Source organism: Quercus suber, unplaced genomic scaffold (genome assembly GCF_002906115.3).
Source record: "Quercus suber isolate HL8 unplaced genomic scaffold, Cork oak 2.0 scaffold_205, whole genome shotgun sequence".
NCBI lineage: Eukaryota > Viridiplantae > Streptophyta > Magnoliopsida > Fagales > Fagaceae > Quercus > Quercus suber.
Window position 1 is genome coordinate 1,070,757 of NW_027069663.1, and position 22,052 is coordinate 1,092,808.

At 31.1% G+C, this 22,052-nt stretch overlaps 1 protein-coding gene across 1 annotated transcript; it reads left to right on the forward strand.

The window, feature by feature from the left end:
* The first annotated feature begins 14,682 nt into the window (after positions 1–14,682).
* On the forward strand, positions 14,683–16,712 carry LOC112014929 (protein RALF-like 19). Its single transcript, XM_024047311.2, has 2 exons — positions 14,683–15,275; positions 16,562–16,712. The coding sequence occupies exon 1, from the start codon at positions 14,886–14,888 to the stop codon at positions 15,237–15,239; it is 354 nt and encodes a 117-aa protein (XP_023903079.1). The 5' UTR covers positions 14,683–14,885; the 3' UTR covers positions 15,240–15,275; positions 16,562–16,712.
* The last annotated feature ends 5,340 nt before the right edge of the window (positions 16,713–22,052 follow it).

The window sequence follows — 22,052 nt, forward strand, 5'->3', positions numbered from 1 at the left end:
AAAAAAAGAACAAGTTGGTGAGTGATATTGTTCTTTCTACCATTTTAATTATGGCACCAAGTTTGGAGATTATAAGGTTGTGAGTGAGATTATTTTCACAAATGCAGGTTATATCTTTAGGGGTTGTCTTACAGTCTGCGACTCAGATTGAAATGTTTGCGGTGAGAATTTAAAACCTATATTGCTTGAATTAATTAAATCATGATGCTGATTCTCAAAAAAAGAAAGGTTAAATCATGATGCTAAATTTATATCGTCTAAATACTCAGGTTTCATTATGCGTGGTTAGGATGATGGGAATTCACATGGATCTTGATTTCAACACCCTTCACACCACCTTTCTTGCTTTATCAATAGTCGCTACAGCCTTCACACTGCATGTGAGAATATTTATCTCTCAAAAGCTTCCTCTTAATACGCTTAGAGACAATAGTCTTAAACATGATAAACCATCGATTGCCCCTAAATATTTATCTTAAATTATCCCCTTGCATTCCATGATTTGGAAAAAATGTGGAAAATAATTTATTTTCATACATCCATTAAAAAAAAAAATATATTAAGATAAATTGGTTTTTAGTTTAAAAAGGATTGAATGGAAAATCACATTTTTAACTTGAAATTATTATTAATTTAAATAATAAAAAAAGAAGCCCAAAAAAATTAGGTTTGGATCAAGTCTGGATATCTATGGATAAAAGTCCAAGTAAGAATTGGGAATGAGGGCTTAACAAGTATCGAGATCCCAGTATCCATGGGTAAAAGTTTCAGATCGAGTTTAGGTATATCCGACCCAAACCCGGTCCATGGCAAGAGTGGGCAATTGCCCCTCTACCAATCTAAGTTGTCTAACTTATAACTTTACCCTTCCTCCTTCTCAATTATATATTCTTTATTTGCCAAGAGTTTTGTAACTTGTAACACAATTGACACCTCCTCATGTTTTCAATGGAGACATTTGGAGTACAAATCTCCCCATCCCGAACTATTAAATAATAAAAATACACACAAACACACACACACACACACATATAAAGTTAATATGACCTTAAATTCTTTATGTAATAATTTATTCTTAGTCATAATAATTTTTGTAATAGCAATAAAATTTTGGAACAACTACATAATAACATAAATTTATATTAGTTGTATTATGTGTTTATGTAACTACTAAAAATATTTTTATTCATAAGTGGAATTTTTTACTTAAAAAAATTTTGAAAAAGGCTTATTCATATTGAAAATCCTTTTAAGATAAGAAAATATAATTAATTTACTACCATTTTGTGAATTTTCTTATATTAAAATTTAAAATATTATTTGGGCTAAAGTGCAAAACACACTTCTAATTAAAGTTTAGGGATATTTGAATTTTACACATTAACATTTTAAAATTTGGATTTTTCTCCCTAACATTATATGTCATTTAGATCATTTGTCCTCCATTAGTTTTTTTTACTAATATGTCCATTAAGTGCCACATCATCTTATGACGAGTACTAGTTGACCCAATCAAACTGTGACACGTGGATTAATTATTACATGTAATGAAAGGACCTAAAAAATTCAAAATACTTAAAATAAATTGTAAAATCTAATTCACTTAAATGATTAAATTAAGATTTTATTCTTTTCAATATCTTTCCAGAAGAACATAATAAATTTGTTCTTTTCCAAAGAATAAGATGAAAATGTTTGTTAGGGGCAATTTTTTCGTTGCCAATATGATACTTGGGAAGCCAAGACTGAAACTTGACTTTGGGCTTGTGCGGACACAACGGGTCAAAGGAGTCGCCACCTAGTTTTTGTAATAGTTAGGAATCATATATATGGCATCCTTTCGAAGAAGGACCATTGATCTTACTACTAGAGATATGGGTTCGGAGTTAAGGTACGGTCTTAGGAAGGTGTTAGACACCCAAAACCACTCAACTCTAAGGTTGGCTTCTTCTTATTGTGTTTTATGTCTTAACCCTATTAAAGGCATACTCAGTATTGTATCTATACTCACACACACACTAACATTCATCTAAGCACACAACATGACATCAATCATCCTTAACCATACATCTATCATGCTTGTCACCCATCACAAAACCTAGCATACATCTAACCATGCATATCATCACATTACAAACCCTAACATACATCTAATCATGACATCTCCTAACACATCATCCAAGGTAGAAAGGAAACAGGGCATAAAGATAGGCATGGTAATCAAACATAGGTCATAACACATATCCCAACTTTTAGACATGGAACCAAATATCACACAAACATATTACATCATTAAAATGCATGTTCATACTAATGCATGACTTCACTTATCTTGCTGCAACTTAGCACCTATGACATTATGCATGAACATGTGAATGCGTGTTCATAGCATTGAAACAAGAAGACACAAGGTAAACTCTAATTCTAGCATGTGAAAGGAAAACAAGCAATTAAACATGTGAAACAGAAGCTTGAAACCATAAATACATTAAAAAGAGTCTAAATAGAAGTATTACATGTGAAAACAAAAACAAAAAATAGATAAAATAAAATTAGGGTTTCTGGGCAGGATCATGCACATGCATTCAAGCCTATGTGCGTAGGCAAGATTATGCGCATGTGGGTTTCAACCCAGAAACCCTAGAAACACAGTAAACATAGCAGGGCTTCAAACACTAAATCTAACATCCTAACATACTTTAAAACATACAACTACGTAAACCTAAAATATATAAACATAAAAAGCATAAAAACAAACAAATAAACAAGATTCAATGTTGAGAAAAGAGAGAAAAGAGTTTAGAACTCAATACCTCAAAACAAAAGCTCATAGGCTTGATTTTTAATTGTTCCCCTCAGTTAAATCTATTCACAATTAATAAAAAAGAGTGATTAGTAATCTTAGACTCGAAGATCAAGGTCGAAAAAGGCCTTAATCAAAAGAAAATTAACTTGAGGATGTTTTGTGAAAAACTTCCACTTTGATTCATTATTTCTAGTGATTTTTAGTGTTTTCCTGTGGGATTTTTGTGTGTTTTGAAAATGTATCATGTATGGTTATTTATATTGTGAAAATAAGGGTTTGGAACGACTCACAGACGATGTGTGAGTTCAATCCAAACCTCTGTATTTATGTAGAAAGCTTGTCATATTTATGTTTCTGGAATTTGCCATGGGTGCACAAGATCGTGCTTGTGTGCGCATGCAGAAAGCTGCGTACGAAGGTGATTCTTGCGTGCACACAGCGAGGGTTTCCTTGGCTTTACTTTCTCAAAAATAGATCTATTCCTTCATTAAATGTTATATTTTCCATTTTAACATTTCTCAAGTCAATTTAACATTTGATTGGGCCCTAAACCAACATTAGGTCTTAGAATTCAGCATCATTGGGGAATGGGAGCCCGAGTTGTAAAGGGTATAAAATGCGGCGTCTACAGCTTGGAATATGGTCCAAAGGCTATCAGTGAAGTGTGAAAAGCCCATTTTTGCTCAAGGTCCGGATTGCATCCAACATAGATTATAATAAGGCCTCAATAATACCTCTTGCAAAGATATGTTAGCACAAAAGATGGCCCACCACAATAAGTGTTTAAATAATAGTCCAGTGGTAAACAAGAGAAGCATCCAGCGGTAGATATCTAGAAAATTAATTAATGTATTCGCATAGTAAAAATTATGCATTTTCTCCATAGTTGGTTAATATAAAAGTGGGCCCATTATAACAAGTACATAAGAGGAAAATGGTCTAGCAATGAATATGGTAGACCTCTAGTGGTAACGTTTGATTAATAAATGTGTTTACATGATAAAAATTGTATATTTTCCTCATTATCATTAAGTCAACATAAGGGAAAACTTTCATAGCATCTAAGGCATTATAACTTTCATTATAATAGCAATAAACAAGGACTAAAGGACTTTATAATTACAAGTAAAAGAGGAAAATTAGGATGGAATGAAGGGAGAGAAAGTGTCCTCAGCTTGGTGCAGCAAATATTTAACCAAGTTTCTTATGCCCATGTTGGAATATGTGGAAGGATGTATGGTAAATGATGGAAACTATTCTTATATGAGTGGGTGAGTAGAGATATGGTGATGTGGGAATAAAATGGTAAAGGAACTTAGCTATTTTTGGCCATGGTGGTGAGAGACTGATTGTAGCTAATCATAAGACCTTTATAGTACGGGGTTTTGTTAGAAAATAGAAGTAATGTTTGTGAGTTGATGGATATCGGCCTTTATGAACTAGAAAAGGAACTTATTTCTGAATTAAGGGCTAAAAATAACTAGATTGATGGAGAACTTGAGAGGATTTCGTCCTCCCTTGGTGAGTAGATGATACTTTATTTTTATAGTGAAACTTAGGGAGAAATTAGCAAAAGCCAAAAACATTGGGTTTGTTTAGTAAGGGAATTTTTAGAATATTCATTATGAGATTTGGCCAAAAATAGTGTGAGCTCCTTTTTGAATGTTTGTCTCCTTTGGGTAATGTTAGATGGAGCTGAATTTTAGAGCATCTAATATAGGATTTGGCCAAAAATGGTGTGATTTGCTTTTGAGTATTTTTTCTTCTTTGAGTAATGTCATTAACTGTTGAGATTTGGAGATTGATCTTAGCCAATAAGATCAAGACAGACATGGGGCTAAAACTTGGTTGCTGTAACTGAGTTTTGAGCTTCAAGCTTTTAACCTACTTTAGGAAGCTCCATTGGAGATCTTTTTATGCTCTCCAAACCATATTTCCTTAAATTTCCCCTTTAAGAATTCATGGGCTTGTTTCATGAATTAATTTTTAGACATTTTTAGTATTTTAGAAGCTAGTTTGTTGAAGTTTGGATGATTTGGTCATGGCTTCCTCCAGTGGTAACTGAAACTTAGGGAGGAAGAATGACATTTATTGTATTTCAACTTTTTAATGTCAGCCTAGTCCATGAATACTGTTCACGTCAGAAATGTTAGTGGTAGAGAGGCTGATAAGATGGGTGGCTAGCTCCTAGTTTGGTTTGGGAGCTTGGTTGCTTCTTAAGGTGCTCTCTAGTAGAAGATAGAATTGAAGGGAGTTCTCTAGTTGGGTTAGTTTGCACACATAGACTGTTTTGACTGAGATTTCAAGTTAGGCTTGCCTATGAGGGTTGAGTATTTTGGTGGGCTTCTGACTTGGTAGTTCTCTTCACTTGAGCCAATCCTTTATTTTTTCATTGTGAGCCCTACAAAATGGACAAAGCTACCATATATTGCCATGTATTTTTATTCCACATGGGCTTTAGTGTTAGTAAAAATGAAATGTATTCATGAGCTTTAATATTTATGATTGGTCTTGGGTATTAATTTCCATGGGTTTTAAATAACAATTTGTATAGTTTCTCATAATTTTTGCTATGAATTTTTTTCTAAATGATATTTTCTCTGGGGCTTTTAAATAATAACCTCCAATGTTTCTTGAATAATATTTACCATAGGTTTTAATAGAGGCAATATCCATGAGTTTCAAATAAAATATGGTAACAACCACTATAATGGAATAATGTGATATTCTTATGGGTTTTTCTATAGATAATCATAATGGGCTTGTAAGGTGAATAATTACCATGAGTTTTAGAAATAAACTATATGAATGTTGTGATATAAGATAAATAGTGACTATGAGTTCTTATATAAATTCCATAGGTTTATAATATGGTATGAAATAAATAAATTTCAAAAGGTTTAAGATAAATAATCATAACTTTCCATAGTCTTTTATATTAGTAACACAAATTTATAATTTTTCATGGCCTTGATACATGTTTGCCATGAGTTTTGGAAAAATGAATAGTGTTATGTAACATAAATAGTTATCATGGGTTTGTAATAAGGTATAAAAGAAATAAATGTCATGGGTTTAAGATAAATAATCATAACTTTCCATAATCTTTTATCTTAGTAACACAAATTCATAATTCTCCATGGGCTTGATATATGTTTGCCATGGGTTTTGAAAAAATGAATAGTGTTACGTAACATAAATAGTTATCATGGGTTTTATAAGATAGATTCCACAGGCTTGTAATATTATAGTAATAAGTTTAAGAACTTAAAGCATTGTTCATCATTGGACTTTAAGTGAAATACTTATGATATAGTATTTTGCCAAGTATTGATAACCTTGGGTTTTTTACTAAATAGTGCCAAGCAGCTAGCTTGGGTTTTTAATAGTGCTAACGTAAATTGAGAATTTGATATATTGCCAATGAGAATTGTATTTTTGAAATATTGCCAAGTATAAGTAGCCTTGGGTTTTAAAAAGAATGGGATGTGTGCATTGGGCTCGTGGGGCCAGTTTTGAGCTTAGCTAAATAATGATAATAAAATTGGATAAAATATGAGTTTTTTTTTTTTGGGTTTTTTGTGATAGTTTATATTGTGATTTAATTTAGATAATGAGATATGAAATATTTGTGAGCCAATGGGATGAGAAATATTCATGGAGGCCCAAAATAATTTGAGTGATATTTTGGTATTTTTTGGTGAATAAATAAATGTAATTAAATAGAATTCAAGAATGTGACACGAGTAAAAAAATTGTACCTCAACAATGTTCTCACTGGGTAGTGAAATAAATTTAAAAAACTATTTAATTATCTTTGATTTAAAAAATTAATTGATATATAAAATTTATAAATGATCCCAAATAATATTTGGCTCTAAAATGGCTAAAATATAATTCAAAAGTTAGATATTTCTCAAAGGATAATTAGAAAATATCCAAAACTACAAAATAAATAAAAATTAGATCAAATAAAAACTTTGAGTTAAGGTGCCGATCGAAACTTTGACTAGAAGTCCAAATACCAATCACCACTTAGATTGAAAAGTGCGGATCAACACTTAAAAGAGGGGAAACTTCACTTACAGGATAGATTCAAAGGAGATTCAAGAGAACCATTAGAGGAAGGAGGTGCTACTCAACTTTCTAAAGTTTGAAGAAGGAGGTGCTGCATGTGAACTAAATCTTGAAGAACATTCAAGGTCATTATTGAAATCGATCATGCATACCTCAAACCGAAGTAGAGTAGATCAAAATTCTTGGTTGTTGATGCATGAAAACATGTTTGTGATTGATGACATGGAATGAACATGATGAAATGTTAAGTATGAAATTAGGGGCTCCAATATGATAATATGCTCCAATCTGTTTTCAAATCTCTCTCTCTCTCTCTCTCTCTCTCTCTCTCTCTCTTTATATATATATATGTATATATTTTTTTTTATTTTTCTTTTCAATCTGTTTTATTGATTATAATATGCGTGTTTTTCAATATATGATATGTTTGGATGTTTGATGATATGACCACAATCGTCATTTTATAAAAGACCAATTTATTGGGCAAAGTGAGTGCCTAACATTTTCTCACTTTGTGACTTAGCTCCGATCTTAAATCATTGGTTTTAGACAAGGTCTTATTAATGCAATATTTTGTCTTTTGGAATTTAATTATGAAATCAAAGACATGTAATTATTAGATGGAACAAAATTAATGTAGTTTTGCCATTTATATTTTATCAATGTAAATTTTATAACTCGAATAATAAAATGAGTTTTTTTTTTTTAAAGGGTTTTTATTTATAAAAATTTCAATTTAATAAAATAAGTGGTAATTCTATGTAAAACCTTCCATCTATAGGATCAAATGTCATCATTCTAATAGTTCATTTGAGAGAAAATTAACACGATCTTACCCATTTCACACCTATAGGCCCAACCCATGTAAGAGTCGTTATATAAAAATCATTTTTCCAAAAAGAGAGGGTTGCGGGAAGGAACAATTCTAGAACCTCAACTAGAGGCCGATTACGGTTTGAATTATTTCTCTGTGTTTGAAATAAAGCCCGATGAAACATGGGCCTCACAGCTCTGGCATGAGCAGCCCAGCCCAACCCAATAGAATGCACCATTTAAAAATCAGTCTAGCCATCTCTTAAGTTTTTTTTTTTTTTTTAATTATTTAATTATTTTTTGAAACCGACAACCTCTTAAGTCAGTCCCCTGCTTCGTATATGAATAGTTATACCAAGACAATATATACTATATATAATAAAAGTTAAATCCTAAAATTTTTTGTTGGTTCTATTATTAAAAAAAAAAAAAAAACATTATTTTGGTTCTTACATTTTGAGGTTACAATCAATTTGGTCCATACATTTTGGTAGCAGTTAATTTAGTTCCTACATTTTGGTAGCAGTCAATTTGGTTGCTCTTATTTCCAACTTATAACTAATTTGGTCCCTACCGTTAACTTCATAATGGAAAATGTCTACGTAGCAAATGATTTGCATTATTGGTGCACATGTGGCTATAATAATAACATAAAATCAAAGAATTAAACATTAAAAAAGCCACCTAAGCATTTTAATGAAAGAAAAAAAGGCCGCATCGGATAAAATATTCTAAAAAAATTATTTGAATGAAAAAAAAAAAATCAAAGAAAATGGATTTTTAATAAACTTCGTTTTTTTTTTCCTTTTGTATTCTTGCACTTTCTTAACTACCAAACACAATACCCAACAAGCAAGAAACAAGACACAAATCACATATTCACACAGTTATCAAAACTATACATAAATCCAACAAGAAGCATCCGTGTTATGATCATATTAGTGTTATAAAGCTCAACTTAGGTTTAATATTATACAAATCTCATTGTTGCAATACTGACTACTCAGATTTTCTCTTCTTCAACAAATAGAAGTCATGATGAATCACAAGTACCGTGCAATAACAAATCCCCTCCTCCAATCACAATAACAGTTATTTGAACTCTCAGATTTGAACAATTCAAGGGTTTTCAAAAGATAAGATAAACAATTCTTAAGCACGGTGTTCATTCATTTAGCTTATCCCAATCGCCGAAGTACAAATAAAGCTTCAAAGTTTTCAAACTATTCGCTCTGATCATAAGCGGACCGAAGCACCGATAAAGCTTCAAGGTTTTCAGATTACTGTGTTGCTTGTTGGGTATAGTGTTTGGTAGCTAAGAAAGTGAATGAATACAAAAAGAAAAGAAAATAAATTGATTTTTTTTTAATTCATTTTATTTGATTTTTTTTTCAATTAATTTTTTTCAGTTTTTTATTATTTGACATAGCCTTTTCATTTTCGTTAAAATGCTTAGGTGGCTTTTTTAATGTTTAATTATTTTAATTTAAATTATTATTATAACCATGTGCAACAACAATGCAAACCATTTACAACGTAGATATTTTCTGTTAGCAAGTTGAAAATAATAGGGACTAAATTGACTGCTATCAAAATGTAGAAACTAAATTAATTGTAACTCCAAAATGTAGGGACCAAAATAGTGTTTTTCGCCTAAAAAAAATGGTTATACCAAATGACTATTTTTCCATTGCGGAAAATGGATACTTTCTTTGCATCAAAATATTGACTAACTGTAATAAAAAAAACATGGCTAAATTTACTTAATTACCTAATAATTTGGGGTGATTTTAAATTAAAACTTAGAATTAAAAAAAAAATTAAAATCATGAGCTTTTCAATATTGTTTAATTTATGCCCTCAACCAGGTTCTATTAGCTAATAGTTGTGTCCAACACTTTTTGATTGATCCAATTGCATGTGCTCTTCTTCTTCTTCTTCTTCTTCTTCTTCTTATTATTATTATTACTATTACTATTACTATTATTCGTTTTTATGTCATGTGGTGTACTATAAATACATTAATTAATATAATTTCTCTAAAAATTTTACTTACAAGAATTTCTAGAAATTTAAAGTTTTACTAGTTATTTTAAATTATTTTAATAATCTATACAGTCTTTGGTTTTGAGAAAAACTTAAACTTACACGATATACATTTATCACTTCAAATAATTTTTGTTCTTCTAGTTGTACTATTTATTTTATTATTTAATTTTGATTATATTATTAAAGAGGTGAGTTCAAATTATATCTAGTGTAACAAAATTTTCAAACTATAGATTTTCAATAGACATAATAGTTAAAAAAAAAAAAAAAAATCACTATTAACAAACAAGAGTTTTTGGATGCAACTCTTCCAAAAAAACCAAACAAAGGATGGTTTCATTTGAGTTTGTTTAATTGATTGAAATGAGCTTTTCTTTTGCACCTTATGTGTGATTGGCTCATTAAAGCATGTTTTGAGCCAAAATCAAAAGATCCTTAATTTGATACACACTCCAGTCCCTTGCTCTTGTTATTCTGATTGAAATTTCTGTTTTATAGATTTTGGAGGACAAATTACAAACTTAGATACTTGGAATGCAAGATGGTCTTCAAACTCCCGGGGTTTGTTTCTTTTTGTTTATTCTTTCATATTTATTAATTTTGCATGAAGTTTCAATCTTATTAAAATGTAACTAATCCTATATCTTGGAGAGTTTCAATTAGGATCCAAATTCTTGTTTCATTTGTTGAAACATGTTGGAAGGGAAAAATGTGTTAGGGTCATATTTTCTATGTAATTGGCTAATCCTTCAACAAAATACACTTTACTTGTAATTGGGTAAATCTAAGTTGAGTTTAATGTATTAAAAAGTATGTTGTTCAAACATATCAAGTAGTATCATTAAAGACATGAAATTTGATCCAAGAAAAATGTAAAGAAAAACTGTTTCATTAAAGCTCGACACGACCTGCTATCGAGGATTAATAGGGAAGCCTAACACAAGCCCGATCTGTCGGGAACTATGAATTTAGAATTCTTAGATCTAAATTTCAGCCCATAATGACTTGAATGATTAGGGTTTCTTTCTCTATAACCCTAGTCATAAATAAGGCTTATTTTAAAAGTCATCAAGTATGGAAACATAGACCCAAAACTCATATACTTTGTGTGAAGCTATTGCATTTGTACACCTTAGGGTTTTTTAATCAAGTGCTTCTTGATCTTCATCGTTTATAAAGTGAAGAACTTTGCAGCCAACAACAATCAATCAAGTTACTAGAGTTAATCATGTATTGGGATCCGTGCAAAGGAGTTAGTCACAGATTGGAGATTTGTGCAAAGCAAAGAAGTCTACTACAGGATCAAGTTCAATTGTGTATTGAAGTGAAGGTTCAACTATAGGTTGGTATTTTGGGATAAGCCAGGGTAGTGGTAAGATTCCTCATACTTGTAACCACTTGATTTTTGATTAGTAGATTCTTGGGAGTGGTGTCTTTTTGTTTGTTTAAACCCTTTAACGCAGACTGTTTAACCTAATATATTAGCCAAGTGATTACTTAGGTTAATTATGAGATTTAGGTTAAACAAAGAAAGATCAAATCATGCACAACAACAGAAAAATAAAGAACACACCGATATGATTACCTAGAAAAACCAATAAAATGAACCGTCTCAAGGTAAAAATTTTGAGAGGATTTAACCTAACTATCTCAAGGTAAAAAAAATCCACTAAAAGAGATTTGAAGTTTTTACAAAAGATTTAACCCTAAATCTATTGTTATCTCCAGTAGTAACTTACTGATATGACCACGTACAAACCTCGAATCCACAAACTCCTTCTCTCTTGGATTTACAGAACACAAACTCCCATGTTTGTGACTTTAAGATCCCACTCAAAGATTTTCAAATCACAGCTTGTTGATCTTGCAACAACTAGATTCCACCAGTACTTGATTGTAGATCTTGTTCGGTAGACACTTGTAGAATTAGAAGGTATAGAACTTCTTAGATTTCGTAGAAGTAACTCATAAGTTTTCCAAGAGTCTTCAAAACTTAGTTGGGGTTTTGTTTTTTTTTTATACTCAGGAGTGTTGGACTGAAACTCTAAACACTTTCGCGGGTTTGGGCCTAATTTAAAATTCAGTAGAAATTATTTTTCTGCAATTTTCGATCAGTCAAGCCTGATCTTTCGATCAATCGAGCTTCATAGAAAATGACTTCTTTTTCCTACAACTTGAATATTCTTGAGGCTTGACTTGAAACACTTTGAGCAATGCCTAACACCTATCCTTGACATGTTTTTGTTCTCAGTTTGCCAACATATACAAATTGAAACTCTAAACATTTAATTCTAAATCTTTAGAACCTAACAACTTTAAATTCATCCGGTGGAGTTTTTGCATTACGAGAGGTTTTCGCATTACGAGAGGTTTTCTCCATTTGTCAACAAATCACCGTGTTAATTTATTTTCCGTTCCATTTAGTTTATTTGGTGATTTGTTGGTGCCTTCACGATTTGCATGTAATTTAACCTAATTAATCTACTTGGGTAATTAAATTAATTAAATAGGGTCAATCTATTTTAACCTAACAAAATGTTTATTGAATGGTACAAGTTAGTTCCAATTTGTCAATATGCTGTAGTCCAAACTCGCAGGACCTTGAAGTTGAATAGGTTTTCAGCTGATGAAAATTAAGTCCCTACAATTAGATGTGCACCCTAGATGCTCCACTGAATTTGTACACACAAACCTGTATGTGCGTTGTGTCAGTTTTCGCTCTCAGGCGTGTCTGCTTCAAGTCCATCTAGTTTGCTCAAGTAGAACTCTTGGAGGCTTTGGATGCAAAGTTTTTGATGGTAGATTTCTCATTTTATGCAACGATCATAAATTACAAAAGAATTTTTTTTATATTAAATTAAGGAGAAAATATGAGGAAAGCCGCTAGTGACTATTGAGTGAACCATGAAAGTTTGCCAAGTTTTAAGTTTGTTACAAGAGTATGTCGTATATCAGCTAGGAGTTTCGAGGGTTTTTTTTAATGGAGGGATTTAGAGAAAAGGAGTATCTTTACATGGCTCGCCCCTTGGAATCTACAAGGAAGATAATATGGAAGCAATACATAAAATGAAGGGTATCTATATATTCTCTTATTCATATTGTGAACACTGCATTGAGTTTTTATATTTTATTTTTAAATAAGCTTTTGTTGAATATTTTGTTTATTTGTTGTTGTTTGGCCTAATCTTTTGATTTTTTGGGCTATTTTTTTTTAATGTTATTTGAACATTTATTTATTTTTTGTTTAAAGAGTTAAGGATTATGTTTGGGAGCCAAGATTACTTTTGTAAGTAACACTACTAGAGACCAAAAAAAAAAAAAATGTCACAACAACTCCAATATTAGCATACAAAAAATTTTTAAATTAGAGATTAAAAAATGTTCATGTGTGAGTTGGCATGTTAATTTTAGAATGTTATAAAATTGTTGTAACATTTTATTGTGTCCTTAGCATTAATCTTATTTTTATTGAACCTAAATTCTTAAAATTATCAAGTTAGGATAGTCAATATTATTTTTAGGTTATACAAATTATGTTAATTTAAATATAATTATGTATATAATTTTTTTTTTGGGTAAGTCAAGCTGGTTCTGTTAATTGGTTTAAAAAATGTTTAACTTTTGTCAAATTATTCATGATGTAATTTGAATCTACCTTATTATTAGCTTGTGGATAATACTAGTTTTTATTTCAAAAATGAAAGACACCAAAGGACAAAGTTAGTTCTTATATTCTAAGAAGAATGTCATAGATACAAATTATTTTATAATATTTTTATAAATTGTTAATGTGAAAATTTTTTACTAATTCTTATTTGAGCTTACCACTGACATCATATTTTTATTTACTAATAACCATTTATCCCATCAGCTGTTTGTACATGTTGAGTAACGTATTCTAAATAGAGGCATTGGCGGTTGCAAATACAGACACTCTCCAAGCTTTGGCAAAGCTACGCCAATCGTACAAAACACCCCCAGACAAGAGCCATCTCTATATTATAAATAATCAAAACCAAAAGTCAGAAAAACAAGGAGCAAGAAATGGATACCCCAAATTGCGTTAAACCACAGAAAACATAACCATAAAAATCCCACCCTCCAAATTTCCATAACTCTCTCTTCCTAAAAAAAAAAAAAAAAAAAAAAAATGTCACAACAATTCCAATATTAGCATACAAAAAATTTTTAAATTAGAGATTAAAAAATGCTCATGTGTGAGTTGGCATGTTAATTTTAGAATGTTATAAAATTTTTGTAACATTTTATTGTGTCCTTAGCATTAATCTCATTTTTATTGAACCTAAATTCTTAAAATTATCAAGTTAGGATAGTCAATATTATTTTTAGGTTATACAAATTGTGTTAATTTAAATATAATTATGTATATAATTTTTTTTTGGGTAAGTCAAGCTGGTTCTGTTAATTGGTTTAAAAAATGTTTAACTTTTGTCAAATTATTCATGATGTAATTTGAATCTACCTTATTATTAGCTTGTGGATAATACTAGTTTTTATTTCAAAAATGAAAGACACCAAAGGACAAAGTTAGTTCTTATATTCTAAGAAAAATGTCATAGATACAAATTATTTTATAATATTTTTATGAATTGTTAATGTGAAAATTTTTTACTAATTTTTATTTGAGCTTACCACGGACATCATATTTTTATTTACTAATAACCATTTATCCCATCAGCTGTTTGTACATGTTGAGTAACGTATTCTAAATAGAGGCATTGGCGGTTGCAAATACAGACACTCTCCAAGCTTTGGCAAAGCTACGCCAATCGTACAAAACACCCCCAGACAAGAGCCATCTCTATATTATAAATAATCAAAACCAAAAGTCAGAAAAACAAGGAGCAAGAAATGGATACCCCAAATTGCGTTAAACCACAGAAAACATAACCATAAAAATCCCACCCTCCAAATTTCCATAACTCTCTCTTCCTCTTTTTCTATCTCAAGAACCTCACAACCATCCTAGCTTTCAATCTATATCCTTCTCTTCTCCCTTCTCTAACAAGAAGGGTAGAGCAGAGGCCAGGCATAGCCAAAGAAACTCTCTTTTTCTCTCATAAACTTTCCAATATAATTTCTTTTACCTTACACACACACACACGCGAACCTGATCAAAATGGAGGTTAAGGCTTGTTTGATAATCCTCCTCCTTGCATTGGTCGTGGTGGCTGAATCAACTCCTTATATCCATGAGGCTAGCAGGTGGGGTCTGACCAAGTATGGCACATGCGATGGTGCAATAGGTGAATGCATTGGAGAGGAGAATGAGATGTTGATGGATTCTCATCCTAGCCGAATGCTTAGACGCCGCCGCCGCCAGAGGTTCATAAGCTATGGAGCTCTCAGGGCCAACTCCGTCCCATGTGGTCGCCGCGGTCACTCCTACTACAATTGTAATAGGAGGCACAGGGCTAATCCTTACAGACGCGGTTGCAACATCATTACACATTGTGCAAGGATCACTGGTTGATTCAACAACAACATTCATCTACGTGCATGAATGGAAGTAAGAGCACAATTTAAAAAAAAATGTTATGCTGTTTGGTTATTATAATCATTAGTATTTTATTATTTGATCAATCTGGGATATTCTTGAATAATCTTGCAAGATTTCCTCCGTTGAATCTTTGAACTTTGGTATGGTGATTTTTTATTTTATTTATTTGTTTTATATGTGTTATATGTCATTGTGAGGTGGGTGAAAAAGGGCCTGTTTCCTTTGCTTCTGTAATCTCCCTCTTCTTCTTATGTGTATTTGTTGGAGAAATAAAATGGCTTAGATTGTTCGGCGTAATTTGAATATAAAGAGGGTTGATTAGGTTTTTGCCTCTGTTGTTTTTCTTCTAGACTAGCTTTTTGCCATGCATGCAGATTACACTTTTGTTATTTAGTCTTTTTGTCTATGTTGTTTGGTTCGTTTTGAAACTTTCCATTTTGTTATATATAATTCATGATAAGATCTTCAAGATGTCTGGGAAAAAATAAATTAAATAAATATTGGTTCAGTTTCTTGGAAATTTTACGTTTGTGTTAAACAGATTTTGATGTTGTCCTTTTGCATGAAATAGTATTGTGTATTCACATTATTTGATTTTCAGAAACACTATGGATCATCAGAAACTAAATGTCTATAAGATGGAGAAACAAGAGAAAAATAATCAAATAAGCGCCATTGACAATAACTAGTTTTTTTTCCCCCCACTTAAATTTGAAGATTATAAAATAAAATTCTGAATGATAAGTAAATATGTTAACTTTAATTGCCTTCCTGTTCATGCAAATTAGCATTTACAAAAAGAAATTGTTCTAATCCATTGAAAGTCCATCGAGCTTATGGATTTTTCAATGGAATATAATTCTCTCTTTTTGCAGAACCCCCTTCTCTTGATGTAGGTGAGATCTAATACATTGTGAACTCTTTGAATTCTGAAAATTATGGAGTTAACTTTTGCATGATAAGTAAATAGGTTAATTTTTAGTTACCTTCATGTCAATGCAAATATATTCTTCTTCTTTTTTTGTTCAGTAAAAGTTCATTTAAGAGAGAGTCTCCTTCCTTTAGATCCTCCTCCCTTAGCATGGGTCTATATTTGATCTCAGGATCTTTCTTTGATAATAAAGGACTTTATCATTTTCTTTTTAAATATAGGAAGTACTTTATCAATTAAACCAACTAGTAACCACTATCTTATAAAAAAAGAATTGTATGTAAAAAAGAATTTCTGGAATTTCGAATCAATGCAGATTTTTTTTTTTTTTTTTTTTGTTGATATTTTTGAGTTTTCTTTTCAGGTGGGTAGTGGTTGAATGTTTTATATTAGTACGTGAAGAAGTCAAACCACAATGACAAGGGATTTTGGCGCAAATACAGCCACTTTTGATCGAAACTTGTTAAAGCAAAAAAAAAAAAATTAGTATACGATTTTTAATTTTATGTGTATTTCGTGTTTCTATATACCATTTTAAAAAAGAAAAATTTATTAAAGCTTGTTTCTGTTATTACCTTGTTCAACGAGGTTTTCGGCAAAGCATATATTTTAGGAGTATTTAGATTCTTTTGAATATTTCTTTACTAACATTTCTTTGTCCAAACATTCGGTCAAAGCAGTTAACCTCTCATCCATTCTACAGCTGTTTAGACTTTAGGGGGCTGTTTGGATTTATTGTTTTCCATCACACTGAATGATAAGTAAATATGTTAACTTTAATTGCCTTCCTGTTCATGCAAATTAGCATTTACAAAAAGAAATTGTTCTAATCCATTGAAAGTCCATCGAGCTTATGGATTTTTCAATGGAATATAATTCTCTCTTTTTGCAGAACCCCCTTCTCTTGATGTAGGTGAGATCTAATACATTGTGAACTCTTTGAATTCTGAAAATTATGGAGTTAACTTTTGCATGATAAGTAAATAGGTTAATTTTTAGTTACCTTCATGTCAATGCAAATATATTCTTCTTCTTTTTTTGTTCAGTAAAAGTTCATTTAAGAGAGAGTCTCCTTCCTTTAGATCCTCCTCCCTTAGCATGGGTCTATATTTGATCTCAGGATCTTTCTTTGATAATAAAGGACTTTATCATTTTCTTTTTAAATATAGGAAGTACTTTATCAATTAAACCAACTAGTAACCACTATCTTATAAAAAAAGAATTGTATGTAAAAAAGAATTTCTGGAATTTCGAATCAATGCAGATTTTTTTTTTTTTTTTTTTGTTGATATTTTTGAGTTTTCTTTTCAGGTGGGTAGTGGTTGAATGTTTTATATTAGTACGTGAAGAAGTCAAACCACAATGACAAGGGATTTTGGCGCAAATACAGCCACTTTTGATCGAAACTTGTTAAAGCAAAAAAAAAAAAATTAGTATACGATTTTTAATTTTATGTGTATTTCGTGTTTCTATATACCATTTTAAAAAAGAAAAATTTATTAAAGCTTGTTTCTGTTATTACCTTGTTCAACGAGGTTTTCGGCAAAGCATATATTTTAGGAGTATTTAGATTCTTTTGAATATTTCTTTACTAACATTTCTTTGTCCAAACATTCGGTCAAAGCAGTTAACCTCTCATCCATTCTACAGCTGTTTAGACTTTAGGGGGCTGTTTGGATTTATTGTTTTCCATCACCCATCATTCTGTTTTCATAACCTACAACTCAAAACTAGTGGGTCTCACAGCAGAAGAGTTTGTTTGGATTTGTTTTCAATTTTGTTTCCATCACTCAATTCTCTGATTTTTGAGTGATGAATTATGGAAAATAAAAACAAATTTTAAGTGTTTTCAAGTTATGAAAACAGAGTTATGATGACATTTTTGTAATTACACACACATTTGAGGGACTCACGATCAAGCAATGGTCACGTCCAGACACTACTTTTGACAAACATCAACGGCTCCTTCAGTGAACACACAACCTGATCAATTTCACACCACAACTCCAAAACTCAAAACTCCATCCAACCTCATACCTCCTCACGCACACCACTTGATCATTTTTTTTTTTTTTTTTTGGGAATGTTTTTTTTATCATGGATCATGAGTAGAACATATCAAGTCAGACCCACTTCAATTTAATCAACATGAACTAGAAATTTAAGATCAAAATCCATAAACAAGGCTTAAGGAAATCCAAAATCCAAAATCCATACAAATCACTATGAAAAGAAAGAAAAAGGAAATGAGTGACAGATCAAGCTCTCAAAGTTTACAATAACCCTCAAATTTTGCTCACTATTCAGGTCGCCCTGACTTATGTTTTACTACTCTCAAGCCTTCTTCGGGAGAGGGCACGTTTCCATGATCATAGATTTGTGTTGCCATGGCATGTCAGAGGAGATCTTGTGGCGCTCGGTGACGATGCCCACGAAGTAGGAGGCAGCGCTGGGTGACGGTGGAGATCGGTGTCGCAGGTCCAGACTTTGATTTCCATCGCTGGGTTCGTGGAGGGGTTTGGGAGAATAACAAGGGGAAAAACGAAGAGGAGAGGCAGAGAAAAACAAAGGGGAGAGGCAGTGAAAGATGAGAGTCAGGGAAAAAGAAAAAATAGGAGAGAGAAAAGTCTTATGACATTGGGTTAGTGTGTGGGTCCTAGTTTTTTTTAGCTTTTTTGGTTGAAAACATAACAGAGTGATGGGTGCCAAAGGGGTTGAGTGAGATATTTCCTATTATTGAGTGATAGAAAATGAGTTATAGAGTGATGAGTGATGGGTAATGAAAACTAAGTGATGAGTGACCATTTGTTTTTGAACCAAACAACCAATAGATAACTTTGAACATAATTAATAAAGCCATTTCTAAAAATAGTTGGAAGGATTATATATATAAAGGGCAAAACTTAGATACAATACTATTGTTCCTTAGGTGCCTCTTTTAATTTTTTGACATCTATCTAATTAAATAAGTCAANTAAGCCATTTCTAAAAATAGTTGGAAGGATTATATATATAAAGGGCAAAACTTAGATACAATACTATTGTTCCTTAGGTGCCTCTTTTAATTTTTTGACATCTATCTAATTAAATAAGTCAACTAACAGATGTTAATGCTGCTTATTTTCTATTTTCTTTTTCTCTTTTCTGGTTCATTGTCTCTTTCAGATCTATCAAACTTCTCACGGTTGCATTAAAACCCATTTATAAAACCCACAAGAAAACCCTTGAACCCCAACTTCTCCGACTTTTTACACTCAAAGAAGATGAGATCTAGCTTTAATAAAGGTTTGAAAGAGCAGATCATTTGAAACCTAGAATTCTAAAGAGGGCAAACTGATTTTCATACACATAAGATGAATTCTTTTTTTTTTTTTTTTTTGGCTAAACACATAGGATGAGTTCAAATGTAAATAAAGGGTATAATGGAGATGAACAAAAACTCACGAACCGAGGCCAATCATTCTTTGATCTTGTGTGAACCAAGCATGGGAACATATTGACTTGTTTTATTATGAAAATAATGGGATTAATGAAGAAAATAGCCCCTTTATCCTTCTTTGCTTGATTTCAATAAGAAATTTTGGAGTGTGAGAAGCCTGCTATTGTTGAGGGTTTGTTGATTTACGAAAGCCAACGAGATCTTCTGAGATTTTGCATGAGAAATCCAAGATTTTTGTTGATGATATGATGCACATGAACTAGCCCCTTTGTCCTTCTTTGCTAGATTTTGATTGAGAATCCTAATAGCCACTTGGGTTCTTTTGAGATTGTGGGTGAGAAGTCTCAAGTCTGAGAGTTATGAAGCTGTTAGGTTTCTTGCTAAAGGAGACAGTGAAAAAAAAAAAGAATAAAAAAGAAAAAGAAAATAGAAAAGAGATGGTGTCAACGTTTGTTAGCTGACTTATTTAATTCGACAGATGTCAAAAAAATTAAAAGGGTACCTAGGGAACAGTATCTAAGATACTGTATATAATTTTTGCCTATATATAAAAGATGAGGGAGGGTATATGTGGGGTTCAAATAACACACATTAACTAGTACCACAACGAGTATCATTTCTATCATTTGAACCCAAAAGAGTTAGAAAGATATGGTATAAAACTTATCAAACTTATTTTCAAATAGAAATTGAGAATAACATACACAATTACAATCTCACTATATATTTACACTATATTTTTCTGTTTAAAAGAAAAAGAAAAAGTTATATAAAAAACCTCAAGGCTTATATCTTGTTTTATGTATACATCCCTAATTTTTTATTTTATCAATTAAAGTCTCAACCTTATGAAACCATTTCAGATTGAAACCTTAATCCCTCTCCATAGTTCATTTATGTTATATTGGGCAGTCATGAAGTACCAAAAAAAAAAAAAAACCTTTGATATAAACTTGTGTTCACCTAGTTTACCAACTTTGATTTTTAGGCAATTATTTTCTCAATCTATGTTAAACCTTCCTCCATAAATAAAGATTTTTCTCTCTACCCTTTATATTCAACTAGTGCATAACCTCATGCATATGTACGAGTACATTTAAAAACAATCACAATTACATATATATATATATATATATATAAATATGAGTTCAAATTAAATTTGGTGTAAGAATTACAACTTACACATTTATTAAGCCATGAATTTCTTAAATATATAATGGTTTCTCATTATATATATATATATATATGATTTAGAATCTGATTGGATCTAGTCTCTTCAGTTTGTGAACTCAATAATTTATTTCCCACAAAAATTAAAAAATTAGATGGGACATATAGCACAAATTTGAACTCCAATTAAAATTCAATTTAAAATTTGCTTAAATTTAGACTCTTTGATTTTTGCACCTTTTGCACCTAATAATTCAATTGACACACAAATTTTAAAATTAGATGCGACACATGGCGCAAAATTAGATGTTAATTTAGAATTTAATTGGATTTTTCTCATCTTTGGCTATATACACCTAGGTAACCAACTTTGATTTTTTGGCAATTACTTTCTCAATCTATGTTAAGTCTTCCTCTATAAATAAAGATTTTTCTCTTTACCCTTTATGTTCAACTACTGTGTAACTTTGTGCATATGCACTAGTACATTTAAAAATAATCACAATTATATATATATATATATATATATATAAATAAAATTAGATCTAAAATCTTTGGTTTTTGAACTCAGTAATTCGCCTGCCACAAAAATTTAAAAATTAGATGAGCTATGTGACGCAAAATTAGACTCTAATTTACAATTTAATTGAATTTTCTCTCAATTTTGACTATTAATATGTATATATATATATATATATATAGATAGATGGCTAGTAAATTAATTTATGAACAAACCTTAGGTGAAACACAAAGTTTAATAAATAATTTCCTACTTCTTTTTTCTCCATTACTGCTTAGAATAATGAAAATTGATAACATAAATGGGCAAAGCCTTCAAATTGTATTGATTTAATAAGTTTAGTACTTTAATTAACAAAATAAAAAACACAGGACCTAATTAATAAGTTTAGTACTTTAAAAAGATTGCTATTAGCAATGGTCAGAGTTCGTCGCAACAATACAAAAAGCTGTCACAGATTAGTATTGCTGACGATAAAAGGCCGTCAACAGTCGTCGGAAAAAGCCTTGTCGGTAATACTATATTATCGATGAGACCGTTGCTAACACTCATTTTTGAAAGCACAACTCCGTCGTAAGTACTTGATAATTGTCGTCGTAGATTTAGCTTCATACGAGGAAGTTGGACAACCAAATACCTTTTGTGATGACCTTTGGCCATTGTTAATGCATAGTTTCGACGACAAAATGCCGTTGTAGTTCTTTCATTTGTCATCGACAATACAAC

Bases quoted from the DNA above. Each gene is read 5' to 3' on its own strand.
- LOC112014929 (XM_024047311.2), top strand. From the start codon at position 14,886: ATGGAGGTTAAGGCTTGTTTGATAATCCTCCTCCTTGCATTGGTCGTG.